This window comes from Oncorhynchus tshawytscha, linkage group LG07, assembly GCF_018296145.1.
Source record: "Oncorhynchus tshawytscha isolate Ot180627B linkage group LG07, Otsh_v2.0, whole genome shotgun sequence".
In the NCBI taxonomy this organism is placed as follows: domain Eukaryota; kingdom Metazoa; phylum Chordata; class Actinopteri; order Salmoniformes; family Salmonidae; genus Oncorhynchus; species Oncorhynchus tshawytscha.
This window is the reverse complement of record NC_056435.1, coordinates 27,107,357-27,133,011: the sequence shown is the minus strand read 5'-3', so window position 1 is coordinate 27,133,011 and position 25,655 is coordinate 27,107,357. Positions and strand designations below refer to the sequence as shown.

Here is a 25,655-nt window from a genome sequence, read left to right as displayed (position 1 = left end):
CCAAAAACCTGAAGACGCTCGGCCCTCCGTGGAATGCCTTTGATATCGCTGGTTTAAACTAAGAGGAAAAAAATCCAAATGGCAGAAAACTACGAAGTCAGAGTACCATCAGTGGGATTAAGGAGCCCCTACATTCAGTTGTGTTTCTGCTGTTCTGCTCTGCATTGACTGCCTGTGGCCCCTGGGGTGCCACCTTGGTCTGGTTCCTGTTGCGATCTCAGAGGAACTCGGAGAACACTAAACCCAAGTAATCCTCCAATTACGGAGCTAAACACACGTGGGAGTAGAGCCCATATTCTGACACCTGCAGAGCAGGAATGGGGTTTATATGAAATGATAGAAAACACACCAAACATTAGATAAATCAACCAATTCTACACTAACCCTCTGGACTCAAGACAAGATGGTTTAGTAATCCTAACCTAAACAGAAGAAAATTAGTCAGGGAGGCTAAGAGAGTTTTTGTTCCTTCCCTGTAGCACCAGTGCTATGGGTAATACCGATGTTTAACAAAATGAACATCCTCATGATGTTCTGCCTCAGCTATAAGACATCCTTTTCTCATCAACTTCAACAAATCACCAAGACCAAAGCGACAATTCCCTGTTCAAACAATGAAACATATTCTAGTTCATTGTATTATCTGAAGGGTTAACCATATAACATCATGGGAATGTCCAACACTATTCGGATTTAGTGAGGGTACACATATCTAAAAGAACACTGCTGCCACCCAATGGAGAGGTCCTGAATAGAATCTGTCTAACAGTCTTGTAAACCCGACCCTAGGCAACAGCAGTGAGTGAATAAGATCTGGTTTCAATGACTGACTCTTTCGGCAACTTCAATAAGGATAAACTATTTGTTCCGGGATGGGAGTGACGTAGTTCCTGTATGCCAAACTGACATTTGATTACATACAGACGTGTTAAGATGGAACGTTTCAAAATAATTGTGGGAGGCAACCCGGATGTCTAGTGACTAGACAAAGTAAACCACTGCACACATTCCTAATCTAACAGCACACACATCCTTTCACATAAATAAACCAGACTCAAAAGGTGATTTTTTTTTTGTTTACTTAAAAATGTAAACATGTACACATACAGAGTATAACCCAAACAAGGAAAGGAATAAGTCCATATAAAAACATCTTAAAATAAATGGTGTGTCGCTGGATCCAGCTGGTAGCAAACAGATATTCTACAATGGCAGATCTGGCTGCTGAGTACACGTCACAATAATACTACACATCAGCCATACACAACACAAGGCAAAACAAAGCTACATCCATAAAAAGGATTGATTAGGAGCCCGTCAAAGCCAGCTTGATGTTTGGGGTGAGTCTGTGGAGTAGCTTAGCCCCAACGCCAATGGTTCTGCCTCGCTCCTGGAGTCAGTACAGAGGTGGGATAGGGATGGGTGAACGGGCCCTCCAACAAGCATAGAAAATACTGCAGAAATGTGGAGGCCCTAGCGGTCTCCCTACAGCGCCATGGTCTCAACAGTTGAGCTGAGTGGGCAGGCTACGGCCTGATTTCATTGCTGGGGAGTCAAAGTCCTTGTAGTACAGTGAATTGGGGCCACCAGGTACAGTAAGAGGTGAGCTCAGTCCAAAAGCTCCGCTGGGGCATGGCAAGTCCATTATGTTGACCAACACTCCCCATAGACAAAACACACAAGAGTGGGTGATCTTGGGTGTGTTAAGTAGAACAGAGCGGTGTGCAACGTTTGATTCAACGGAAACAGCGCCCTTCTGAACGACCAGCTGAAGAGCGTTGTGATTATGGTAACGGAGGAAGATTGCGTACGTTGTTCTGCATTAGTTTTGTGATTTTGAAAGGTTACATCCATATTGATCAGGCCACCAACCACCACCAGCAAACAAACCTCAGACTGTTGAAGAATGGTGAGCACAAAACATACAGTGAACTGAACGCACCCCTGGTGTTCACAGGAAGAGGTCAGTCCAGCTCTTTGAAGCGTGCGAACATGGACTTGCGCACAGCTTGTTTGTAGGTGGCATGGTTCCAGACAACAGGCTCCTTCTTCTTCCTCTGTGAAAAGAGAGGAAACATCAAAAGGGTAAAAAATTAAAAGTAAATATTTTTTTTTTTAAATCACCAAGAAAACCATCTGGAGGACTACAGACAAAAATACAACATGTTATAGACCAGGGCTTTTCGACCCTGTTCCTGTAGAGCTACCCTCCTGTAGGTTTACGCTCCAATCCCAGTTGTAACTTGCTCATCAACCAGCTAACTATTAGAATTAGTGCTACATTAAGGGTAGGAGTGAAAACCGACAGGACGGTAGTTCTCCAGGAACAGAGTTGGAGAGCTGCATTAGAGACGCACCTCAACAGGTTCAGAGCCTAACCCAGGTCTCTCGCTGCCTTTGTGCATGTCCCTGGAGCCACCAGCCCAGCTATTCTGGTGTTGATGTTGGTGCTTCCTTCTCTTCTGTTCTGGGGAGCCATTGGACTCGACAGCACTCCGCTGTGGGACAGACTACACACATTAATATGTCAGTCATATGACATTTAAAAATAAAATATTTTATTAGGATCCCCATTAGCTGACGTCACACCGACAGGTAGTCTTCCTGGGTTCCGACACGTAACGAAAAAGACATTACAGACAAAGACTACAATTTACATACGTTAACAATTAGATATTACAGATATTTAAAATACCTGAAAAGCAACATTTAATGGTCAAGATCCATATCTCATTAGATGTCATTAGACATTTTCACTTGGGAAATATGAAGTTGGTAATAGAGATGGGCGACATGGGGGGGGGAATCCATATCGCAATAAAATGACTAAATCATAAATTAACCATAAACTGAACAATGAATTCTTAACATTAATGCGCACCAGTTACTTTCTTTTATATAACCCTTAAAACTAGTACCACTTTGAATGACGTAGCTATCAAATTGTCCAGTTAGTAATAGCTCATTCAGTTTCTTTTCAAACTTCACATTCCCCTAGTAAAAGGCTACTAATCGTTATTGTCAATATCAGTGAAATGTTAAAATGTCCTTGATAAAAATGGTCCGTTTCACTCATTTTGGTTTATCGTCCCAGCTCTAGTAGGAAAGGAGATCCATTCAATGACGGCCGTATTTAAAGGTTGATTTGTGGAGATCTCTCCTAAGTTTGGGGGTAATCAGATGACCGTTGCCAGTATATAATAAGATAGAGACTGAGGCAACTATGATTTAGCTATTTGCGACTATTGGAACAGCTTTACAGCTACATATTAAATGTGTACGCACTTATGTAAGAGGTGAAGAAAAATCAGGCCTCCACTGACCTCTTTCTCCTGGTTCTCCAAAGCCTCCAGCTCCTTCTTTGACCTTTTGATCTTCATGTGGATCTCCATGTTTTGCTTGTGTAGGTCAGAGAGCTGCTGGTGGCGCACCAGACCGTCCTTATTGGGGAACTGTCTCCTACACAGCAGGCAGGCCATCTTCTTCCAGTCTGTTAGCTTGTCCTCCTCGTCCTGGGACTGGCTCCTAGAAACCTGAGGCGCCTCGTGCTGCACCTCCTCCTCCTCGTCACTGCCTGTAGCTGCATAGTCTGACGCCAGCAGGCCCAGAGAGCCAATGGGCTGCTGGGTAGAGTGGAGAGAGCAGGAAGTTTGAGAACAAGTTCACCAGGGAGTGAGGAAACCAGCCCAGACATTATGGATTGGAATCAAATTCATGCCTTCTTTCCCCAGCTCTCACACCACAGAACATTCTAGGCATTTGACGATGACCTCTCACAAATCCTCCAACCAATCTCACCTTTGAGCCCTTCCCCTCTTTCTTGGGAGGAGCCATAGGCTTCTTGAAGGGGTCATCTCCACCCTGTATGGGGAAACAGAGGAGTTACAGCAGAATTTATAAAATCGTGGTAAATAAATAATGTGTAGGGCAGCTCTCGAAGTGACCCATCAGCAAGAATGTCCTGTGTTCTTAGGAATTCCGCATTCTCTATGTTGATCTTGCCAACCCCCAAGGTCACACCTCTGAGAAGGAGTTCTGTTGCGATTACATCATGTAGGTCTGACATCTGATTGGAGGTTAAGGGTACAGTAACACTAGTGGTCAACTCAGATTTGTAATCCAAACAATGCAGATGCATATAAAAGGGTCTTAGAGATCCCTCCCTCTCCTAGAATGCCAGTTAATGCTTTGTAAACATAAGCTTTTTGCCTTGTATGCAAATTTGTTCATTTTACAAAGTAATTCAATGCACTTATATTTAGAATTCCATTCAGACATGTATGGTGTTCTTGCATATTGCTAAATAATCTTTATGGAGTCAGATAATTCATTAAAATGGGCTAATTGCATAGTCTAATTACGAGGTGCATGTGAGGTACACTACATGACCAAAAGTATCTGGACATTAATTGCAAAATCATGAGCATTACTATGGAGTTGGTCCCCCCTTTTTGCTGCTATAACAACTCTTTTGGGAAGGCTTTCCACTAGATGTTGGAACATGGCTGCGGGAACTTGCTTCCATCCAGCCACAAGAACATGGATGGGCAATTAGGCCTGGATCGCGGTCGGCGGTCCAATTCATCCCAAAGGCGTTTGATGGGGTTGAGGTCCGGGCTCAGTGCAGGCCAGTCAAGTTCTTCCACACCGATCTCAACAAACCATTTCTGTATGGATCTCGCTTTGTGCAACAGGGCATTGGCATGCAGAAATAGGAAAGGGCCTTCAGCAAACTGTTGCCACAAAGTTGTAAGCACAGAATCATCTAGAATGTCATTTTACACTGTAGCATTATGATTTCACTTCCCTGGAACTAAACGGCCTAGCCCAAACCATGAAAAACAGCCCAGACCATTATTCTCCTGGCATCTGCCATACCCAGATTTGTCCATTGGACTGCCAGATGAAGCTGATTCATCTCTCCAGAAAAGGCATTTCCTCTGTTCTAGAGTCCAATGGTGGCAAACCATACGGACGGTATGTGTGATCACTCTCTCCGTAGTCGACGTGCGTAAGACCTTTAAACAGGTCAACATTCAAAGTCCGTAGGGCCAGGCGGATTCAACACCAGAGTGCCCTCAAAGCTCATCACTAAGCTAAGGATCCTGGGACTAAACACCGCCCTCTGCAACTGGATCCTGGATTTCCTGACGGGCCGGGCCACCCCCAGGTAGTGAGGGTAGGTAGCAACACATCCGCCATGCTGATCCTCAACACTGGAGCCCCTCAGGGGTGTGCGCGCAGTCCCCTCCAGTGCTCATTGTTCACCCACGACAGCATGGTCAGGCAAGACGCCAACACCATTGTTAAGTTTACAGACGACAGTGGTAGGCCTGATCACCGACAACGACGAGACAGCCTATAGGGAAGAGGTCAGAGACCTGGCTGGGTGGTGCCAGAATAACAACCTCTCCCTCAACGTGATGAAGACAAAGGAGATGATTGTGGACCACAGGAAAAGGATGACCGAGCATGCCCCCATTCTCATTGAGGGGGCTGTAGTGGAGCAGGTTGAGAGCTTCAAGTTCCTTGGTGTCCACATCACCAACAAACTAGAATGGTCCAAATACACCAAGACAGTCGTGAAGAGGGTACGACAAAACCTATTCCCTCTCAGGATAGGAGAATGAAAATATTTGGCATAGGTCCTCATATCCTCAAAAGGTTCTACAGCTGCAACACCGAGAGCATCCTGACTGGTTGCATCACGAGCAATGGACATTAGACAGGTGGAAATCTGTCCTTTGGTCTGTCGTCCAAATTTGAGAATTTTGGTTCCAACCATTGCTGTGAGACACAGAGTGAACGGATATCAGCATGTGTGGTTCCCACCATGAAGCATGGAGGAGATGTGATGGTGCTTTGCTGGTGACACTGATTTATTTAGTATTCAAGGCCCATTTAACCAGCATGGCTACCACAGCATTCTGCAAGGATACACCATCCCATCTGGTTTGCAATTAGTGGGACATTTGTTTTTCAAAAGGACAATGACCAAACACACCTCCAGGCTGTGTAAGGGTTATTTGACCAAGAAGGAGAGTGATGGAGTGCTGCATCAGATGACCTGGCCTCCGCAGTCACTCGACCTCAACCCAATTGAGATGGTTAAGGATGAGTTGGACCGCAGAGTGAAGGAAAAGCAGCCAACAAGTGCTCAGCATGTGGGAACTCCTTCAAGACTGTTGGGAAAAAGCATTCTTCGTGAAGCTGGTTGAAAGAATGTCATGAGTGTGCAAAGCTGTAATCAAGACAAGGGTGGCTACTTTGAAGAATCTCAAATATAAAATATATTTTGATTTGTTTAACACTTTTTTGGTTACTACATGATTCCACGTGTGTTATTTCACAGTTTTGATGTCTTCACTATTATTCTACAATGAAGAAAATAGTAAAAAAAAGAAAAACTTTTGACTGGTACTGTATATAAATACACTGTATACACATGTCAAATATTACTGCCCACTACACGTGAAGAATAAAAATAAAGATGACAAAGCAGTTGCATGCATGTCACCGAGACTCCCCTACCCACCTTCCTCTCAAAGATGGCGAAGGCCGCATCAGCTGCCTTGGAGGTCTTCCTGTCGTCCAGTCCGCCCACGGAGGTCTTCAGTATGGGGGACGGGCAACGGACGCTGTCCTTCTGGCGGTTCTGGATCTTAGCCCAGCGCTCCATATCCTTCATGACCTGAGACAGACACATATGTATTCACCATCTATGAGGTAGTGTATTTGGGCAAGAGGGTTGTTCATATAGCTTCATTGTACATGAGTACAATGTGGTAATGTGAGTTTACTTTGACGGCGGCTAGGCTCCTGGGTTTCTCCTCTTTCTCTCCTGGTTTGTCTTTGCCGTCTTTCTTGTCAAGGCTGTGAGGTGCAGTGTCCTCCTCCTCTCTCCTCTCTGGGGAAGGGTTGGGGTTAGGCATGGTGTTCAGGGCAGGAGTAGGGTTCAGGACTGGGGGAGCGTCGACGTGAGGGGTTGGCTCTGGTTTCTTTATGTCCAGTGGAGCGTCTGCTACTGGATTGGCCAGAATGGCCTGTGCGTCAGGTGCCAGGGCAACACTAAATTGGGCCATGGGGGGCTGGGTGTCTGTGGAGTGTCCTCCAGGCACGGGGATGTACGTCTTGGACACACTGTCCCAGTAAAGGTACTCCTGGGTCTGGGCATTGTAGAAATACTGCACACACAGACAGAGGACATGAAGCACAGACACAACAAAGAGAATCATTTCAAGAGCATGTATCAGCTCATATATGAGCTACTGTGCAGCACTCTTACCCTAGAGGCAGGGTCATAGTACAAGGTAGTTTGGGGATCGTAGTAGAACCCGGAAGTGGCATCATACAGGTAGTTAGTCACGTCAGGAGTTTCAGTAGCTAGAGAAATGAGAAGGACAGTTATTGCAAGAGCATGACAAGATGAGACCGATAAAATGCCTGTCTAGTCGCATGTTTCCCTCCTGATGTCAGAGGGGCATTATTGCTTGGCCTTACCATAGCTGTAGCCATCAGTGCTGTGGTCTCCTGTAGCTGCCATTACTCCAGCAGAGGAGACCTGGGGGTGCAGAGCCTGTTGGTAGGGAACAACTAATGGAGGTTCACCATAGCCACCTCCCTGGGATGTGGGAGAGGGAAACATTGGTTACCTGGGCATTTCACACAGACACTCACTCAAGCATTTCCTCTGTTTAAACTGTCAATCATTATCAACGCTTCAAGTATGCACAGGATACACATGGTATACACTGTCCAACGAAACGCTTAGTTGCAGGTTCCATCGACAATGCAGCAATAAGAAATAACAAAAGATAATACAAACAAAAAGTAAAAACAGCAGTTGAATGGAATAAACATTTTAGCATAAGTATAATACAGGAAGGCACAATTTCTAGTCAAATATTTACGTGTTTTGGGGAAGAGGGGGCAAGTTTCATTATTGCTAAATACTGCACAATTTAAAGACGAAGAGTGAGGTAGCAGCAGCAATGTGTGTGTGTGTAGCATGAATGGATGCGTGTGTCTTCAAACAAATAAATTCAGTTATAATAGTATCTCACCTGTGCCATGCTGGAGTTCAAGTGAGAGACGGATGAATGGGAGTGAGGGATGTCTGAGCTCATCGGCCCACCCATTGATCCACCCAAACGGTCTCCTAGGTCAAAAAATAAGAAGATGGATTCTTACAGATCATTTTGGACTCAACATTACCTGATGATTGAAGCATGTTGAGCTGAAAAATACACAAAATGTACTCTCTTCATGTGCAAATCCTCAGGCAGAAAAGTGTTTGAATGTGGAGACTGACAGAGAGGACTTACCTTGCATGTTAGGTGGGGGAGCGCCTGGTGGCTGCTTGTGAGGTTGGGATGAATAGTACTGCTGCGGCTAGAATTAGGGCACAAAAACACGTTCAGTTTTCTAACCAACACACAAAATCAAAACCCAAAAACGATAGCAAACACCTAACTTACCTCCATCATACTGGACTCAGGTGGGAACCCCAGGAGAGAAGTGTTGGATTTATCAAACTCTCTTCTGTAGCTAGCAGGAGAAGACACCATCAAATCCTCAGTAGTGCACTGAAATCTGTGGCTACATGATATAACATGCTACAGGACTCACTTTTGATTCTTCAACGGCTTGGCGACCTCGGCGTAAACCCGGACCCCGTCGATAGAGAGAGGCCTGGGCTTGGTGAGAAGGTCAACTAGACGGGTCACTTGCTAGGATGGAAAAAAAGGCCACGTCATGACATCCATTAAGCGGGGTACAACTCTGACATTTCAAATCCACATATCAGGTGGAAAAGGGAGTGTGATAAACCATGACAAAGAGCCTAATTGACATGTTATGGCAGCTATGTGATACCTCATGAGAGTCCATGTCAATGAAGCAGAAGCATTTGGCACCCGGGGGTTTGCCTCTAACCAGACGGACGTTCCTCTCATCCAGATAGGCGAAGGGGTCCAGGGCTTTCAGGATGGTCTCCACTGTTGTGGTGGGCTTCACATTCTTTATGATCATGGCTGTAGGGCAACAAAGGGGAGAACAAGCACACTGATCTATAAACTTGGAAGCCATTGAGTTTGAACAGTTATCCATAGACAAACAAACGCATTATTATCCAGTCACACATCAAACCAACTATTCCAATACTGCCCAGCTCACTCACTCTTGCTCTCCTTAAAGATGGGGTCCAGCTGATGAGGGCCAGGAGCTTGGCGAGGGGGGTTGCGGCTGGCCCAGGACTCTGCCTGCTGCTCAGCCTCTTGCTGTCTGAGCTGCTGGTCCACCTGCTGCTGCCAGGCCTCTGGGGTGAGGTCTGAGCTGCGCTGCCACGAGCCCTGCTGAGATAGGGGGTCCACTGGGGCCTTGGCCTGTGAGCCATTTTGGCCGTAGTGGTCGCTCTTGGCCTTGTTGACCAGGAGCTGGCCCGGGCTTGGCAGCAGGGGTTCCTGGGCCGGAGGGCCTGGTTCCTAACGCAGCGAGAGGAGTCACATCAATTACTTTGTGGTAGTTGTCTTAACCTATAGCTTAACATAAGGAATACAGACAAAAAAAAAATATCTACCGCTCACACAAATCTCGGGGTAAATACGACCAAGCATAAAAATACCTATGCTACTAGCATTCTAAAAATAAGAAAAGGTCTATGGAACCAAGGTAAAGGGAATGAATAAATCCCTGTCATCCACAGCAGGCCCTTCCTGTGTGATATACAACACTTACTTGAGCTTCCTTGACACTTCTGTCCGGCTGGACGTATCTCATGAGAGCCGTTTTAGTGCCAACCATCAGCGATCCCTGAAAAACAGGAAGAGAGTTCGCTAGATCCAAACGGAGCAATCCGCTTCCTTGCCAACCAAGTGACACAATTCTAAATGTTCCAAGAGAACAGACTCCCATCATGCACTGTGGCAGGTTTAGTCCTCCTTAGTGGAGAGGGTAGTAGGACAAACATAGTTCTGACAGAAATTTGGAAGCCATGTCGACCAATACCTTCCAAAGAACTTCCTCCATGCAATTGCATTACTGTTTCCCAGGAGGTAATTCAACCTTTTATGTACAGTACTATCAAAAGCGGAGATTATGAATTTCCCATCACTCATCTTACTAGATAAAGTTACAAATCTATATTCGTTGACAATGCAGGACTCAAATGTGTACTTCAAAAATGTGAAATTCAATAGACCATTGTGTTGGCAGTGCACTGTAAATGTATGACACTCATTTGCCTAAAGGCATGACTGTGCTGGATCAGACATGCAAGCTGTTGGTTTAAAGACATTTTTTTTCTCCAGATTTAACATAACCTCAGGTTTAACTAATACAGTGCATTCGGAAACTATTCAGACCGCTGGACATTTTCCACATTTCGTTATGTTGCAGCCGTACTCAAATGGATTAAGTAGTCCCCCCCCTCAATCTACACACAATACCCCATAATGACAAAGAAAACAGGTTTTTAGACATGTTTGCAAACGTATAAAAAACGTATTAACTGAAATATCACATTTACATAAGTATTCAGACCCTTACTCAGTACTTCGTTGAAGCCCCTTTGGCAGCGATTACAGCCTTGAGTCTTCTTGGGTATGACTCTACAAACTTGGCACACCTGTATTTGGGGAGTTTCTACAATTCATCTCTGCGGATCATCTCAAGGTGTCTCAGGTTGGATGGGGACCGTTGCTGCACAGCTATTTTCAAGTCTCTCCAGAGACCGGGTTCGATAGGGTTCAAGTCCGGGCTCTGGTTGGGCCACTCAAGGACATTCAGAGACTTGTCCGAAAGCCACTCCTGCATTGTCTTGGCTGTGTGCTTAGGGTCAGTGTCCTGTTGGAAGGTGAACCGTCACTCCAGTTTGAGGTCCTGAGCCCTCTGGAGTAGGTGTTCAAGTATCTCTGTACTTTGCTCCATTCATCTTTCCCTTGATCCTGACTAATCTCCCAGACCCTTCTGCTGAAAAACATCCCCAGGTGGACACCAATCATGTTGTAGAAACATCTCAAGGATGATCAATGGAAACAGGATGCACCTGATATCAATTGCAAGTCTCATAGAAAAGGGTGTGAATACTAAAAAAAATATATCTAAAAACCTGTAATCACTTTGTCATTATGGGGTAGGGTGTAGATTGAGGAGGAAAGACATTTATTTAATAAAGGGGTCTCTATACTTTCCGAATGCACTGCAAGTACATCTAAAATGGTGAGTGGCAGTTATATCTACAATAACTGCACTTGCCGAGACAATACTTTAACCGTTTCTTTGCTGTTGATAGGTAAAAAGATCAGCCGAATGCATTAAACACTTGAGGAAATGCATGTCTTTTAAATCTTATGTAACCAAATAATTTTTTATAAAATCCAAAACCATTCTACCAACCAGCTACCCAATTAGTAAATTAACAGAGGATAGATCAAAGGAACATGTAACGCCTGTCACTGATTCTGCATCGTTCCAGCCTTGATCAGAGCCAGACATGGCTCTAGCCTAGCCTTGATGATTGTCTGTTGCTTAACATTGTAGCGTGTCAATAGTCCATCAATATGGGTACCAGATTTGGCCAATATGGTTGGGAGAATATGAGCCACCTGTACTGGTGGCGTGCACCACTGACCTTTGCTAAAATGGCTAAAAACCAACCAATGCAGGCTTCTGACACTCTACATGAACTTGTACCAATTTGACCAAAAGGAAGGCCTCACAGTCCCCAAAAGGAAAAAGTAAGCAAAGAACTGTGGTCAAGAGAAAAGACTCCTCAAGTGGCAAGTGAATGGGTGTCGAGCAGATATTCTACTTGTATTTAGCAGACAAGTGGATCTGATGTGGAGGACGCATTTAGGCACAGAGTCTATCCATTCAGCACTGTGAAAGAATACCATGGTTGCTGCACAGCTCTCTACGTGTAGAGAAAGAAGAATGGAATAGAACATTACTGTCCACTTGTTGAGAACAAGGAATGAGCATAACCCCCAACAAACAGTCAAGAGTATTGTAGAATGTAGTACCCCAAAGTAATTGGGGGTAAAGTTGGGCTTGTAGATAGCCAAAGGTTAAGGCAAGATATTGCCAGAAAGGTATAAGTCAACAGGCAACAGCAATCTGAAGCATAAAGAGATCAACTTTCCAACATTGCCACCAAAAAAAGCAACTCTCGTATTTTTAAGTTCTGTGCAAAAATGAGAACAAAACAAACCTTAAGATGGACTTGAACGCTAGCTCAGAAATGGCTGCCTTACTCGCCTTGACATTGCCATCTAGCAATGAAAAAAAAGAAGAGATCACTAAAAGAAAACCAATCCAACTAAGGATTTCGATGGACAGAGGACCAAGAATGCAGGAACAAGACATTATGTAGCATGCCTATGGGCCTAGACATACACTGAGTGAGCAAAACATTAAAAACACCTTTCTAATATTGAGTTGCACCATCCCCTTTTGTCCTCAGAACAGCCTTAATATGTTAGGCGTGGACTCTACAAGGTGTCTAAAGTATTCCACAGGGATGCTGGCCCATGTCGACTCCAATGCTTCAAGTTAGAGGGATGTCCTTTTGAGTGGTGGACCAGTCTTGATACACACGGGAAACTGTTGAGCGTGAAAAACAGAGTAGCTCTGCGGTTCTTGACAAACCGGTGCGCCTGGCACCTACAACCATTTAAATATTTTGTCTTGCTCATTCACCCTCTGAATGACACACATACACAATCCATGTCTCAAGACTGTAAAATCCTTCTCTAACCGGTCTCCTCCCATTTAGCTACACTGATTGAAGCGGATTTAAAAAGTGACATCATTAAGGGTCCATAACTTTCACCTAGATTCACCTGGTCAGTCCGTCATGGAAAGAGCAGGTGTTCTTAATGTTTTGTACACTCAGTGTACAATGCACCAGACAGACGCCTCCTCGACCTCGTATTATTGAACTATTATGAAAGGTCGAATTTCTCCCAAAAAGCTATTTTCAGAATCCTTGAACCTACACCAACAGTGTAAATTCACACACCCACACGTAGGGAGTAACTACGACAAATTATCCCAAACAATAACCAACCCTGCTCCCACCTCTCCCTCCCCTAACCCTTATAAAATGCCAGCCCCCCCAGCCCAAGCCTTCTTCCTGCCCGAAGGCACAGCCGACGTAGAGAGACGAGGATGGGCCACCTGGTTGGATTCCATGAAGTGGACTGCATCCTCGAGGTTTAAAAACTCCACATAGGCCGTATCGTAGCTGTAACCTGGGGACAGCATTTGAAATACAGATGGGTTTGAGTTAGTCAATGCCAGTAAGGACAGCAGTTCATGAGCACATCACGAAAGGAGATCACATTCAGCATTTCTGTGGTGATGGTGCGGCATTTAGATGACTACATGGGGGGGATAGAACATTGTCCTAATTATTCATGTTGAGACATGTATGCCAATGTCTCCACTAATACAGTACCTTTTCAGCACAACATGCATTTTAGTCATTTATCTTGCATTTGAGTTGGCAATGTCCGTATTTAATTGCCAGTACCAACATATTTTCCTAATCCAACTATGGACTGAATGTTGTCTCTAAACATCTTGCCAAGTATGCCAACTATAGCTTCATTTCCATAAAGGGAAGTTCCTGCAAGCATAAAGGTATGACCTATGTGCTACTAAGGCATAGGCTTACGGTATATGAAAGAAACTAACATGAAACATAGGCTATGCCATTGATGAATTGTCTTGCTGCCATATTTAAACTTAGTCATTTCAGAAACATGGTATTGTAGCATCTCAAGGGATCTGAAATGTAACGCTTTACATTGCATGAGCTCAGCCCTTTTCAACTGAACACAGTTTAAACCCATCTTGCAACATTTATTAATGTGATGTTCTTTGGTAAGCATGTGAATGAACAGTTGGGAGTAGATGGCTGAAGCAGTCCTACAATCAAATTATTGAGAAAACTTTCGGTCTAAGCTGAATGACGAGAAACGCAACACCAAGAACCTGAAGTCGCAGCAAAACACTTAGAGTGGTCTGTAATACAGGCTTGCTGCCGACATTCGTTTATAATCAATGCTTTATTTGTTAAAAAAAGGAAATTGTGTATAATGAAACAAATGGCGTGTACGCAAGAAATGCTTGTCACATGAACTGTTGTGACAGATAGTCACTGTCAAAGATGGCTTCGTTGAGGATGAAAGCTTCTACAAAATGTTTTGAACGTGTTCCTACATCGTCAGGAATGAAAAACACTAATGGATAAATACTAAGAAAACCTGGCTGTTGAACTGATGCGCGACTGCATCAAGATCGAGAACACCGGAGGCAACAAAGACACTTTGAAAAGCGTATGAGTCGTATAGTGAAATAGCGAAACAATTCGTAGGAGATTTGAGATACTGTTCGAGTTGAGCATGTCCACACATGGACTTTTGTCTCACCTGGCACAACATTCTTTATCTTCATGCCCTGCATTGGGACACCATCACGGACTGCAAAGGCACCAAGAATCTGCGAGAGTGAAATGTTGTTAAGCTTTAACCTTTAATAAAAACACCTATATGTCTATAACTAAAACTTTTATCATCTAACTAGAAGATTTTACGCAATCAGAAAAGTAAAAAGCAAAATGTCTGATTTGATTCCTACCTGTTCCATTGTGGCTGTCTTAGGAATTCCAGTTATGCAAATTGTATGAGTAACCTTGTCCTTCACAGTTGCACTCCTGTAATCCTGATCCTTTGGTTGACAGGTCAGATTTAAATAACAGGTTAATTAAAACAATTGAAAAAAATCACATAAATAATAAAGGGGAACACTCAACCAACAGATGTACAAGAAAATTTGTATGGAATTTAGTTTGGATGCACATTTTTTGTTTTTCTATGGGTGTTAGTCTATACATTTGCTTTACTAACCTGGGAACCAGAGTCATTGAATTTGGGAGTCTGGACTGGTTTGGATTCCTTTAGAACTTCATTAGGTACTTGCAGCTCCTCAGATTTGTGGTAAAAGACTCTCCCTGGGCCTGTTCTGTAGTCAATGTCCCTGTAGTCCTGGTCTTTGCCTTGGAATGCAGGCCCTGGAACCAGCTTATCCCTCTCTGGGCCTTGTTCAAGCAATGCATCCTTCGGTCCTTTGAAACTAGCGTTATCTTTTGGCCCCTGGCCCAGTGGAGTTGGTAGAGTCTTCTCTAGGAGATAGGGGGGCCTTTCCATCTCTAAGAGGTATGGGGGTCTGTCACCTCGATTTGGTGCATTTTGATTCTGCTTGGGATCTCTGTCTCCAGGCCAGCACTTGCTGTTATTCTCTCTGTTCGGGGTGTTTGGCAGGAGTCCAGGACCCATGGGTGGAAAGGGAGGGTACTGGGGACCTCTACGGCCAAAGGATGGCAAATCCATGACAGGAAAATCTTGGGGGGGCTTTTTATCCCAGTCCTGGGAACCAGGAGCTTCTCTCTCAGTGCGAGGGAAGCCAAAGGGAGGCCCATCCTTTTTCCCTGGGAATTCTGTGGATGGTCTGTCTTTTTCTTTAAAAATTGGTGGCTCTCCAAGAAGACCGCCCCCTCTGGACATTGGAGGGAATCGCTGTCCCTGAACATCTATGGTGAAAGGAGGAAGACCTCTGATCATAGGAGATGGAAGAGTGTCCTTCATTTTTCGGTTCTTCCACTCCTCTGCAAGCGACACCTCATCCATTTCTGGAAAGTCCCTTTCTCTATGGGTGCCTTTTGAATCTTTCCCCATAAACTTGGGTCTGTTTGGCCCACCAAGATCTGGAGGGCAACCCCGGACATCCATTGGCGCACATTCACTGTCGCCAAATCTTACAGGAGATCTGTCCCTTCCTCTGTATTCAGCCTGGGGTCCAACACGGTTTCTGAAGTCCATATCAGACTCAAACCTTCTCCTTGGATTCAAGGACGAAGCACCCCTCCTGCTGAAGTCCATCATTCCCCTGTCCGAGTCCCGTGGAGGCATGTCCATATTAAACCCATCAATGTCATCCATGCCCATCGGGGGCCTGTCAATATGAGGCCTGTCTCTATCACGCATGTCTCTGAACCCCTCATTTCTACCCATAGGCTCAATGGAAAATCCTCCACGCCTTCCATCCATATTGTGATTGTTGAAACCTGGCATATCCTTGCGGAACATCTCCCCATCTCTCATATCTATAAATCTGTCATTTGGCTCTCGTAGATCTCGTGGTGGCATGCCTCTCCCTCCCATGCCTGGGCCTGGCCCCTTGAAACCACCACTACCTGCTGCATTTAGCAGCTTGTCTCGGATTGCCATTTCATACTGCCTTCGGAGGCCGAAGTCTGATTCCTCCCCAGGTCTTCCCGGGAAATCCCTGGGTGGTTCTCCTCTCCCTCGTATGTCAAGAGGTTCCATAACATGGCCCCTCATATCAGACGGACCCCTCATATCAGACGGACCCCTCATATCAGACGGACCCCTCATATCAGACGGACCCCTCATATCAGACGGACCCCTCATATCAGACGGACCCCTCATATCAGACGGACCCCTCATATCAGACGGACCCCTCATATCAGACGGACAATCCATCCTCCTCATGTCCATACGAGGCCCCCGATCCTGTGGCCCCCTGGGACCCATGTTCATCCCATTTCGACCCCTGAAATTGGGCATAGCTCCACCTCGGTCCCCAAACATTTCTCCACGATTGCCCCCACTGGAACAAAAAAAAATGGTGGGATGTTTGTGTTGGTACAATTAATTATGCGAGAAATGGCCATGATATAATAAGCATATCTAAGTAAACCTGGAGTCACGTGATGATATGGTGTGTGGTCCTCCCACTACGACTCAGGAAACCATGCAAATTATTAGGTTACAGATTAAATAAATTATGATGAACTTCACAGGTTGGTTAAAGTGCACTGTGATGAGCTTGATGCTCCTTTCCAATAAATATAGAGCATCTTATTCTGGTGACATGATGATCCATGCTTGACAAATAAACATTCTCACTCTTATCTATAATAATCTCATCATGTAGACTAGCCTACGCTCACTGTATCTGTGAGCTGTTGGCTAGAGAGCACGTCAAGACCAGAGTAGGCACATTTGCTATTTAACGCAACAGTTTTTCTGACAAAACTATCGGTAGAGTTGAAAATGAGATGGAAACACATTGAACTTTAGATTCTTATTCAGTACTTGAAAACTAAAATCTACATTGTGTGTACTAAATCCTCAAGCACGGATTTTTATCTGTAAGAAGTCTGTTTGGTGGAAACACACCACTGGTGGATTTTAGAATATTTGCATGAAAATCTATTGCCAATTGGATGGCATCCTAGCTACTGACAAACATTTTCAATTGAGCACCTCTTTCAAATCAAGTAACCAATGAAAATAACTTAACGTTAGTGTTCCTCATTTCACTATAAAAACAGCTCTGTGGATACTGCCTTTGCCACTGTCTGCTTACCGAAAGGGTGGTCCCGCTTGTGGTCCTCTCCTGGGTCCGTCCCACATATTTTTCCAAACTTCAATCACCAAATTTATCTGACAGAGTAAAACGTTTTCATGTTAAATCGCAGACAGTAACTTGACTCCAATGCAGTGTTTACTTACCTTCAGTATAGCAATACACTACAGGGGTTTGATAAGCATCTATAATGAGCAGATTCAAGGAAACAAATTGCCACCAGTTTACCGTCTACAAAGGAAGATGGCATTGACACAATAGTCGGTATCACCAATCTTTAGCATCGTATGTTGTGCCAAGGAATGGGTTAGCTAGCAATGTGACATGTTATTTACTAGCTAGGCCTGACAAATGTGTGTTAACTAGCTAAATTAAGTTAGCTAGCTAGCTAGATAACGTTAGTTACTTTCAGTCAATATTTCCTCCACAATTTGTGGTACAGTTGAAGCTAACTATCTAGCTGTCAAGTATTTTGATAAACAATCAAGGTACACTCTGGTGTGCATTGCAAGGCCAAATACGCTAATGACGACGTTTCAGTTAGCTAGCTGTGCTGGCGACATTTTCTAAGTAGCTAAAGTCAGAGATACTGTGTATAATGACGAGACAGTCTTCTCCCATAGGCGGGAAAGCAGACCGGGCAGTCTGCTTATCGTGGAAAGAATTTGACGGGAGTATACCCTCTCGCTTCGCCGTTTCCTCTCTGCTGTCAGCTAGCTAGCTGCCTCCACCGGATTGGTTTTCAAGCTACTAACGCTAGTGAGCTAATATCCTGGCAGGTAAGAGTCGGTTTTCAAAATGTACGCTAGGTGATGTTTTTATTTGATGAAAAAGGTTGATATGAACGGAAATACCCATATTGAATCTATTTATAATAGGAGAAGCTCACCTTATATTTGTTCTGAGATCTTCAATCAATCGGGAAGAAAATGGAGACCGGAGGTTTTAAAGAAGAGTGGTATCCAGGGAGGGGTAATATTTTGGTGGGATTTGTAGTCCTCTGGCAATATGTACTACAATATCCACTGAGACGATAGGTCTGTTCGACATTGAAGCTTGACTGATCTTCTAATCACCTTGCATCATAAATAGCGACTCGTTATTATTTGAGGGTCAGTCAGTCACAATTTACCCACGATATAACACGGTTTTGATGCTCTCGAACACGGCCAGTGGGCGAGTTCCAGACCGACTAACGGCTTGAGAATTTGGCCCTCCATCGCATGCTGCCTACCTCGATCTCCCCTGGACAACTTTTAGAGATCCCTGTTTTTCTACAGTCAAAAGACTGCAATATCCACAAGGCTGTTGACAACCAAAGCAAACATACGAGTATTTGTTAAATGACTAAACTGTAAATGTAAATATGTGTGAACAACAGGACATAGAGACTGACGGAGAACTCGTCTTTGTATCTGTGACGGCATGGGCAGCACCATTAAGGCTATCGCCATTTAAAGTAGTCTGTTTTCTTCTTCTTCATTGGCTGATTGCTGCCAACTCATAGGAATCCAGTTTTAATATCACATACACAAGTACAGTGAAATGCCTTTCTTGGAAACTCAAAACCCAACAATGCAATAATCAATAATAAAGTTTTACTAGAAAAAAAAAAACAGGAAATAATAGGAAATATGAAATAGACATTAAAGTAAGTAAGTAACCATAGTATATACAGGAAATATTTAAAAAGTCAGTTCCAATACCATATATATATATACATATATACATATATATATACATACATGCTGGTTAGGTGTGCCTTGAACTCTAAATAAATCACAGACAGTGTCACCGGCAAAGCACGCCCACACCATCACACCTCCTCCTCCATGCTTCACCGTGGGAACCACACATGCAGAGATCATCTGTTCACCTACTCTGCATCTCACAGACACGGTTGGAACCCAAAAAAATCTAAAATTTTGATACATCAGACCAAAGGACAGATTTCCAATGGTCTGATGTCCTTTGCTCATGTCTCTTAGCCCAAGCATGTCTCTTATTATTATTGGTGTCCTTTAGTAGTGGTTTCTTTGCAGCAATTCGATCCATGGAGGCCTGATTCTCCTCTGAACAGCTGATGTTGAGATGTGCCTGTTACTTACACTTTGTGAAGCATTTATTTGGGCTGCAATTTCTGAGGCTGGTAACTGTAATGAACTTGTAATGACCTCTGTAGCAGAAGTAACTCTGGGTCTTCCAGTCCTGTGGCAGTCCTCATGAGAGCCAGTTTCATCATAACGCTTGATGGTTTTTGTGACTGCCTTTGAAGAAACTTTAAAAATTTCTTGAAATTTTCCATAATGACTGACCTTCATGTCTTAAGTAATGGTGGATTGTCATTTCTCTTTGCTTATTCGAGCTGTTCTTGCCATAATATGGACTTAGTCTTTTACCAAATAGGGCTATCTTCTGTATACCACCCCTACCTTGTCACAACACAACTGATTGGCTCAACCACATTAAAGAGGAAAGAAATTCCACAAATTAACATTTACAGTGGGGCAAAAAAGTATTTAGTCAGCCACCAATTGTGCAAGTTCTCCCACTTAAAAAGATGAGCGAGGCCTGTAATTTTCCTCATGTGTACACTTCAACTATGACAGACAAAATGAGAAAAAAAATCCAGAAAATCACATTATAGGATTTTTGAATGAATTTATTTGCAAATTATCGTGGAAAATAAGTATTTGGTCAATAACTTTGTTATATACCCGTTTTTGGCAATGACAGAGGTCAAACATTTTCTGTAAGTCTTCACAAGGTTTTCACACACTGTTGCTGGTATTTTGGCCCATTCCTCCATGCAGATCTCCTCTAGAGCAGTGATGTTTTGGGGCTGTTGCTGGGCAACACGGACTTTCAACTCCCTCCAAAGATTTTCTATGGGGTTGAGATCTGGAGAATGGCTAGGCCACTCCAGGACCTTGAAATGCTTCTTACGAAGCCACTCCTTTGTTGCCCGGGCGGTGTGTTTGGGATCATTGTCATGCTGAAAGACCCAGCCACGTTTCATCTTCAATGCCCTTTCTGATGGAAGGAGGTTTTCACTCAAAATCTCACGATACATGGCCCCATTCATTCTTTCCTTTACACGGATCAGTCATCCTGGTCCCTTTGCAGAAAAACAGCCCCAAAGCATGATGTTTCCACCCCCATGCTTCACAGTAGGTATGGTGTTCTTTGGATGCAACTCAGCATTCTTTGTCCTCCAAACACATCGTGTTGATTTTTTACCAAAAAGTTATATTTTGGTTTCATCTGACCATATGACATTCTCCCAATCTTCTTCTGGATCATCCAAATGCTCTCTAGCAAACTTCAGACGGGCCTGGACATGTACTGGCTTAAGCAGGGGGACACGTCTGGCACTGCAGGATTTGAGTCCCTGGCGGCGTATTGTGTTACTGATGGTAGGCTTTGTTACTTTGGTCCCAGCTCTCTGCAGGTCATTCACTAGGTCCCCCCATGTGGTTCTGGGATTTTTGCTCACCGTTCTTGTGATCATTTTGACCCCACGGGGTGAGATCTTGCGTGGAGCCCCAGATCGAGGGAGATTCTCAGTGGTCTTGTATGTCTTCCATTTCCTAATAATTGCTCCCACAGTTGATTTCTTCAAACCAAGCTGCATACCTATTGCAGATTCAGTCTTCCCTGCCTGGTGCAGGTCTACAATTTTGTTTCTGGTGTCCTTTGACAGCTCTTTGGTCTTGGTCATAGTGGAGTTTGGAGTGTGACTGTTTGAGGTTGTGGACAGGTGTCTTTTATACTGATAACAAGTTCAAACAGGTGCCATTAATACAGGTAACGAGTGGAGGACAGAGGAGCCTTTAAAAGAAGAAGTTACAGGTCTGCGAGAGCCAGAAATCTTGCTTGATGGTCGGTGACCAAATCATTATTTTCCACCATAAATGGCAAATAAATTCATTAAAAATCCTACAATGTGATTTGCTGGAGTGATGGAGGTTGATATGTATAGGGGTAAGTGGCCAAGGCAACAGGAAATAAGATAAAGTAGCAGCAGTTTGTATGTGAGTTGGTGTGCAGGTGCGTAGAGTCAGTATAAATGTATGTGCATATTATGTTTGAGTGGGCAAATGATGGAGTGAGTGTTTGTTTGTGTGTTGGAGTGACAATGTATGTGAGTGTGTAGGGCCCTATCGGTGTGCTTTGAAATAGTGCAAGTGTCACATGTGCTCCATCTCCGGCCTCTAGGTCACCAGGCTGCTCGTTATGGTGCTCACCTGTCACCATCGTGATGCGCACCAGCGCATTATGACACTCACCTGGACTCCATCACCTCCTCGATTACCTGCCCTTTATATGTCACTCCCTTTGGTTTCTTCCCCAGTCGTCATTGTTTCTGTTTCTGTGTCATGTTGCTGCTCTGTTCGTGTTTTCTTGTTTTGTATTATGCTACGTTTATTTATTAAAACACTCACTCCCTGAACTTGCTTCCCCGACTCAGCGCACATCGTTACAGCAAGGATGGAAATAAAGGTAAATAAAGAGGTTACTCAGGCAGTCCGTGTAGCTAATTTGTTAGCTATTTATCAGTCGTATTGCTTGGGGATAGAAGCTGTTCAAGAGCGTGTTGGTGTCAGACTTGATGCACCAGTACCTCTTGCTATGCGGCGGCAGAGAAAATTGTCTACGGCTCGGGTGGTTGGAGTCTTTGACGATTTTCCGGGCCTTCTTTTCAGACCGCCTGATATAGAGGTCCTGGATGGCAAGGAGCTCGGCCCCAGTGATGTACTGGGCTGTCCACACAACCCTCTTTAGCGCCATGCGATCGAGGGCGGTGCTATTGCCATACCAAGCAGTGATGCAGCCAGTCAATATGCTCTCAATGGTACAGCTGTAGAACCTTTTCAGGATTTGACATACAGTAAGTGCCTGTGATACCAAAATGTCTACTAGACAGTCACCATTACATTGGTGTCAGAACTGGGATAGCTATACACCCAAGCCTGTGAAGCATCAGATGAAGAAGACTGGGCAAGAAGAGGAGGAAATTAGCACTCTGCTCCAGGTGCTGAGTCTCAGCGGGAAGTGATCCAAGGAATAAGGTGCCCATCCGGACAGTGAAGTTTGCCTGCTATGGGAAGTGGAGTCCTAGGAACCCTACCTAGCCCAGTTTCAGCTAGCCATGTGGTAAAATGGATGGGCTGAAGAGGAAATGGCTGTGCAGCTTGTCCCTGTAGGGGATGTACTAGACCTCAGCTCTGACCAGTGGAGGGACTACACCGCCCTAACTACCACCTTAAGGCAGAGATTTGGTTCAGCCCTTGCCCACACCTGAGTTGACAAGAATTGCCATTGGGATAATGACGATGGGAACTTCATCCCAGTCCCCTGACCCCTTGTTGAGCTGGAATATGGAGTTTGTTGTTTAGGCCAGATGCAGGGCATCTACCTTCCATGCAGCATCAGCGGGGAGGCCTGGAAGGCGTTGATTGACACAGATTCCACGATAGCCCTTGTTCAGCCTGGTGTTGTTCCAGGCCTCTACCTCTGTATGTCTTCGCACAGTGACGGGAGCTTGCGGTCGTGAAGGGTCAGAGGTCCTTATCTGTGACAGTCAGCAATGTCTCGTTGGAGCACAAGTTCTGGTTGGCCGATATCCAAGGTGACTACATCCTAGGGTTGATTTCCTCAGTCAAGCAGGGGCATGCCTAGATGTTGGAACAGGGAACCTCCAGATGAAAGTCTCTGTGATGGAATTTCAAAGCAGTGGAATAAAGCAAGGGAATTGTGGACAGACAGCCCCAGAAAAATCCTTCCTCCAGATGAGAAGGAGCAGTTGATGTCCCCTGAACAGGTGAGTGTGCCCCAGCAGATGAGAAGTGGCAGAGTGAACGTACCTTCAGAAACTACCCAGCAAGCTGTGCGGGAACAAGGGAAGAGGTGTTCGGAAGGTCTGGAGCCTGATCAATGGGAGAAGTTGGAAACACTGCTTGCAGTTTGTGGATGTCTTTGCAGCATGAGATGAAGACTACTGGAGAATCCGTCTGGTCCAGCACTCTATTGATACTGGCAATGCAGAACCTATCCGTTTGTGGCCCCATCGCTTGCCACTGGCGAAGAGAGGAAACAGAGCAGAAGATCCAAGAGATGGTGGATACAAGTTTCATCAAGCCATTCAACAGCCCTCGGGCGGCCCCTGTAGTCCTTGTCAAGAAGATGGACAGCTTGTGGCGTTTCTGTGCAGACTACAGGCAGCTGAACTATGTGACTGGGAAGGATTCCACCCCCCCCCCCACACACACACACATAGATGAAATCACAGGGCCACTGTGATGCAGTTCCCTTGACCTCTGCAGCAGTTATTGGCAAGTGGAGTTTGCCCCAGAAGCCAGGCCGAAGACCACCTTTTCGATTGGACAGGGACTGTGGCAGTTCACCATGGTGCCCTTCAGGCTCTGCAACACTCCACCAACCTTTGAGCTTCTTATGGAGCAGGTGATGTGTGCAATCCTCTGCAACAAGTGTGTGGTCTACCTGGATGACCTCCTTGTGCCTACTGCGGACTTCCAGGGAGCTCTGGCGAACCTATGTGATGTCATACGCGCATTCTGTTAGGCAGGACTCAAGCTAAATCCCAAGAAGTGTAACCTACTGCAGCGGCAGATCAGGTTCCTGGGCCATGTTGTCAGGGGCAGATGGAGTCGCAGGTGATCAAGCCAAAGTAGTGGCGGTTAAGCACTGGTCAGTCCCAAAGGACCTCACCGAGTTGAGAAGCTTTGTTGGCCTAGCTTCTTACTACCGGAAGTTCATCAAGGACTTTGCAACAGTAGACAGCCCTCTACAAACAAGGACCAGCGGTTTGACTGGGATGAGGACTGAGCGGCCGCAATTCACTTAACTGTGGGAGGTCCTTATCAAGACTGCGGTCCTTGCGTACCCTAACCCTCAGCACCCATTGATCATGGATACAGATGCCAGCAATGTGGGCATTGGGGCTGTTCTGTCGCAGGAGGGGCCAGATGGTGAACGGGTGGTGGCCTTCTACAGTCGGAGCCTCAACCTTGCAGAGCGCAACTACTTTGTCACAATTCAAGAGTTGTTGGCTGTGGTCGACAAACTCCATCATTTCTGATCATACCTCTACGGGACCTAAGGCCTCTTCTTTACTGACCATGGCTCACTCACCTGGCTCCTCAACTTTTGAGAACCACAGGGCCAGCTGGATAGAAAAGCTACACGAGTACGACTACGAGATGTAGTACCGGGCTAGTCGTCTCCGCGTTTAGAATAGAATGCTATATATGTGGGGGAGAATCTCAAATTTGGACTCATCAGACCAAAGGACAGATTTCCACCGGTCTAATGTCCATTGCTTGTGTTTCTTGGCCCAAGCAGGTCTCTTCTTATTAATAGTGTCCTTTACTCTTTGCTTATTTGAGCTGTTCTTGCCATAATATGGACTTGGTCTTTTACCAAATAGGGCTATGTTTTGTATACCACCCCTACCTTGTCACATCACAGCTGATTGGATCAAACTCATTAAGAAAGAAAGAAATTCCACAAATTAACTTTTAACACGGACCACCTGTTAATTGAAATCGTATTCCAGGTGACTACCTCATGAAGCTGGTTGAGAGAATACCAAGAGTGTGCAAAGCTGTCATCAAGGCAAAGGGGGGCTATTTTGAATAATCTCAAATATAAAATATATTTTGATTTGATGAACAATTTTTTCGATTGCTACATGATCCAATATGTGTTATTTCATAGTTTTAATGTCTCCAGTATTATTCTGCAATATAGAAGATAGTAAAAAATAAAAATAAACCCTTGAATGAGTAGGTGTGTCAACTTTTGACAGGTACCTTATGTACAAAATACCATAACAGTAGCTCAAAAGAGACAGGAGATGTAGAAAATGTAATGGTGATGAGCTTATAAGTACTTATGGGAAACATGTTGCATGTATGTACAAAAGGTCATGTCTATCTCAAACGGGACAGGAGATATGCTTGTTCGAAATTTCAGTTGATTACTATAGCGCCCCTCTTGTGCTAATCAGTTCATTGTTGTAAATGCCAGATCTCTATGGCAACACGCATCATTCACCTAAGTTTCGTCAAAATCGGGCCAGTGGTGTCTGAGATATCGAGTGTGACTAAACTATGGACAGCAACATCTCCCCACTTGGTCTGTTTATTGCTATATTCTCGCATGGACAGATTTTGACA

General features: G+C 44.6%; 1 protein-coding gene across 8 annotated transcripts; it reads right to left on the bottom strand.

Annotated features, from left to right (window-relative positions):
* Positions 1 to 1,062: 1,062 nt before the first annotated feature.
* On the bottom strand, positions 1,063 to 18,858 carry LOC112254227 (RNA-binding protein 5-like). 8 transcript variants are annotated; one of them, XM_024426576.2, is made up of 21 exons: positions 18,344 to 18,858; positions 17,455 to 17,531; positions 14,910 to 16,692; positions 14,641 to 14,730; positions 14,433 to 14,502; positions 13,177 to 13,250; positions 9,736 to 9,810; positions 9,179 to 9,482; positions 8,875 to 9,032; positions 8,629 to 8,729; positions 8,478 to 8,547; positions 8,325 to 8,391; positions 8,064 to 8,158; positions 7,501 to 7,621; positions 7,286 to 7,383; positions 6,801 to 7,184; positions 6,536 to 6,691; positions 3,799 to 3,861; positions 3,324 to 3,620; positions 2,358 to 2,510; positions 1,063 to 2,057 (listed from the first exon to the last, which is right to left on the bottom strand). In XM_024426576.2, the coding sequence occupies exons 2-21, from the start codon at positions 17,499 to 17,501 to the stop codon at positions 1,965 to 1,967; spliced, it is 4,299 nt and encodes a 1,432-aa protein (XP_024282344.1). In that variant the 5' UTR covers positions 17,502 to 17,531; positions 18,344 to 18,858; the 3' UTR covers positions 1,063 to 1,964. The 8 variants fall into 8 exon arrangements, with proteins under 8 accessions (XP_024282344.1, XP_024282345.1, XP_024282342.1 ...); XM_024426577.2 differs by having other exon boundaries at positions 3,324 to 3,623; positions 8,478 to 8,541; XM_024426574.2 differs by having other exon boundaries at positions 3,324 to 3,623; positions 18,344 to 18,857.
* Between the last annotated feature and the right edge of the window lie 6,797 nt (positions 18,859 to 25,655).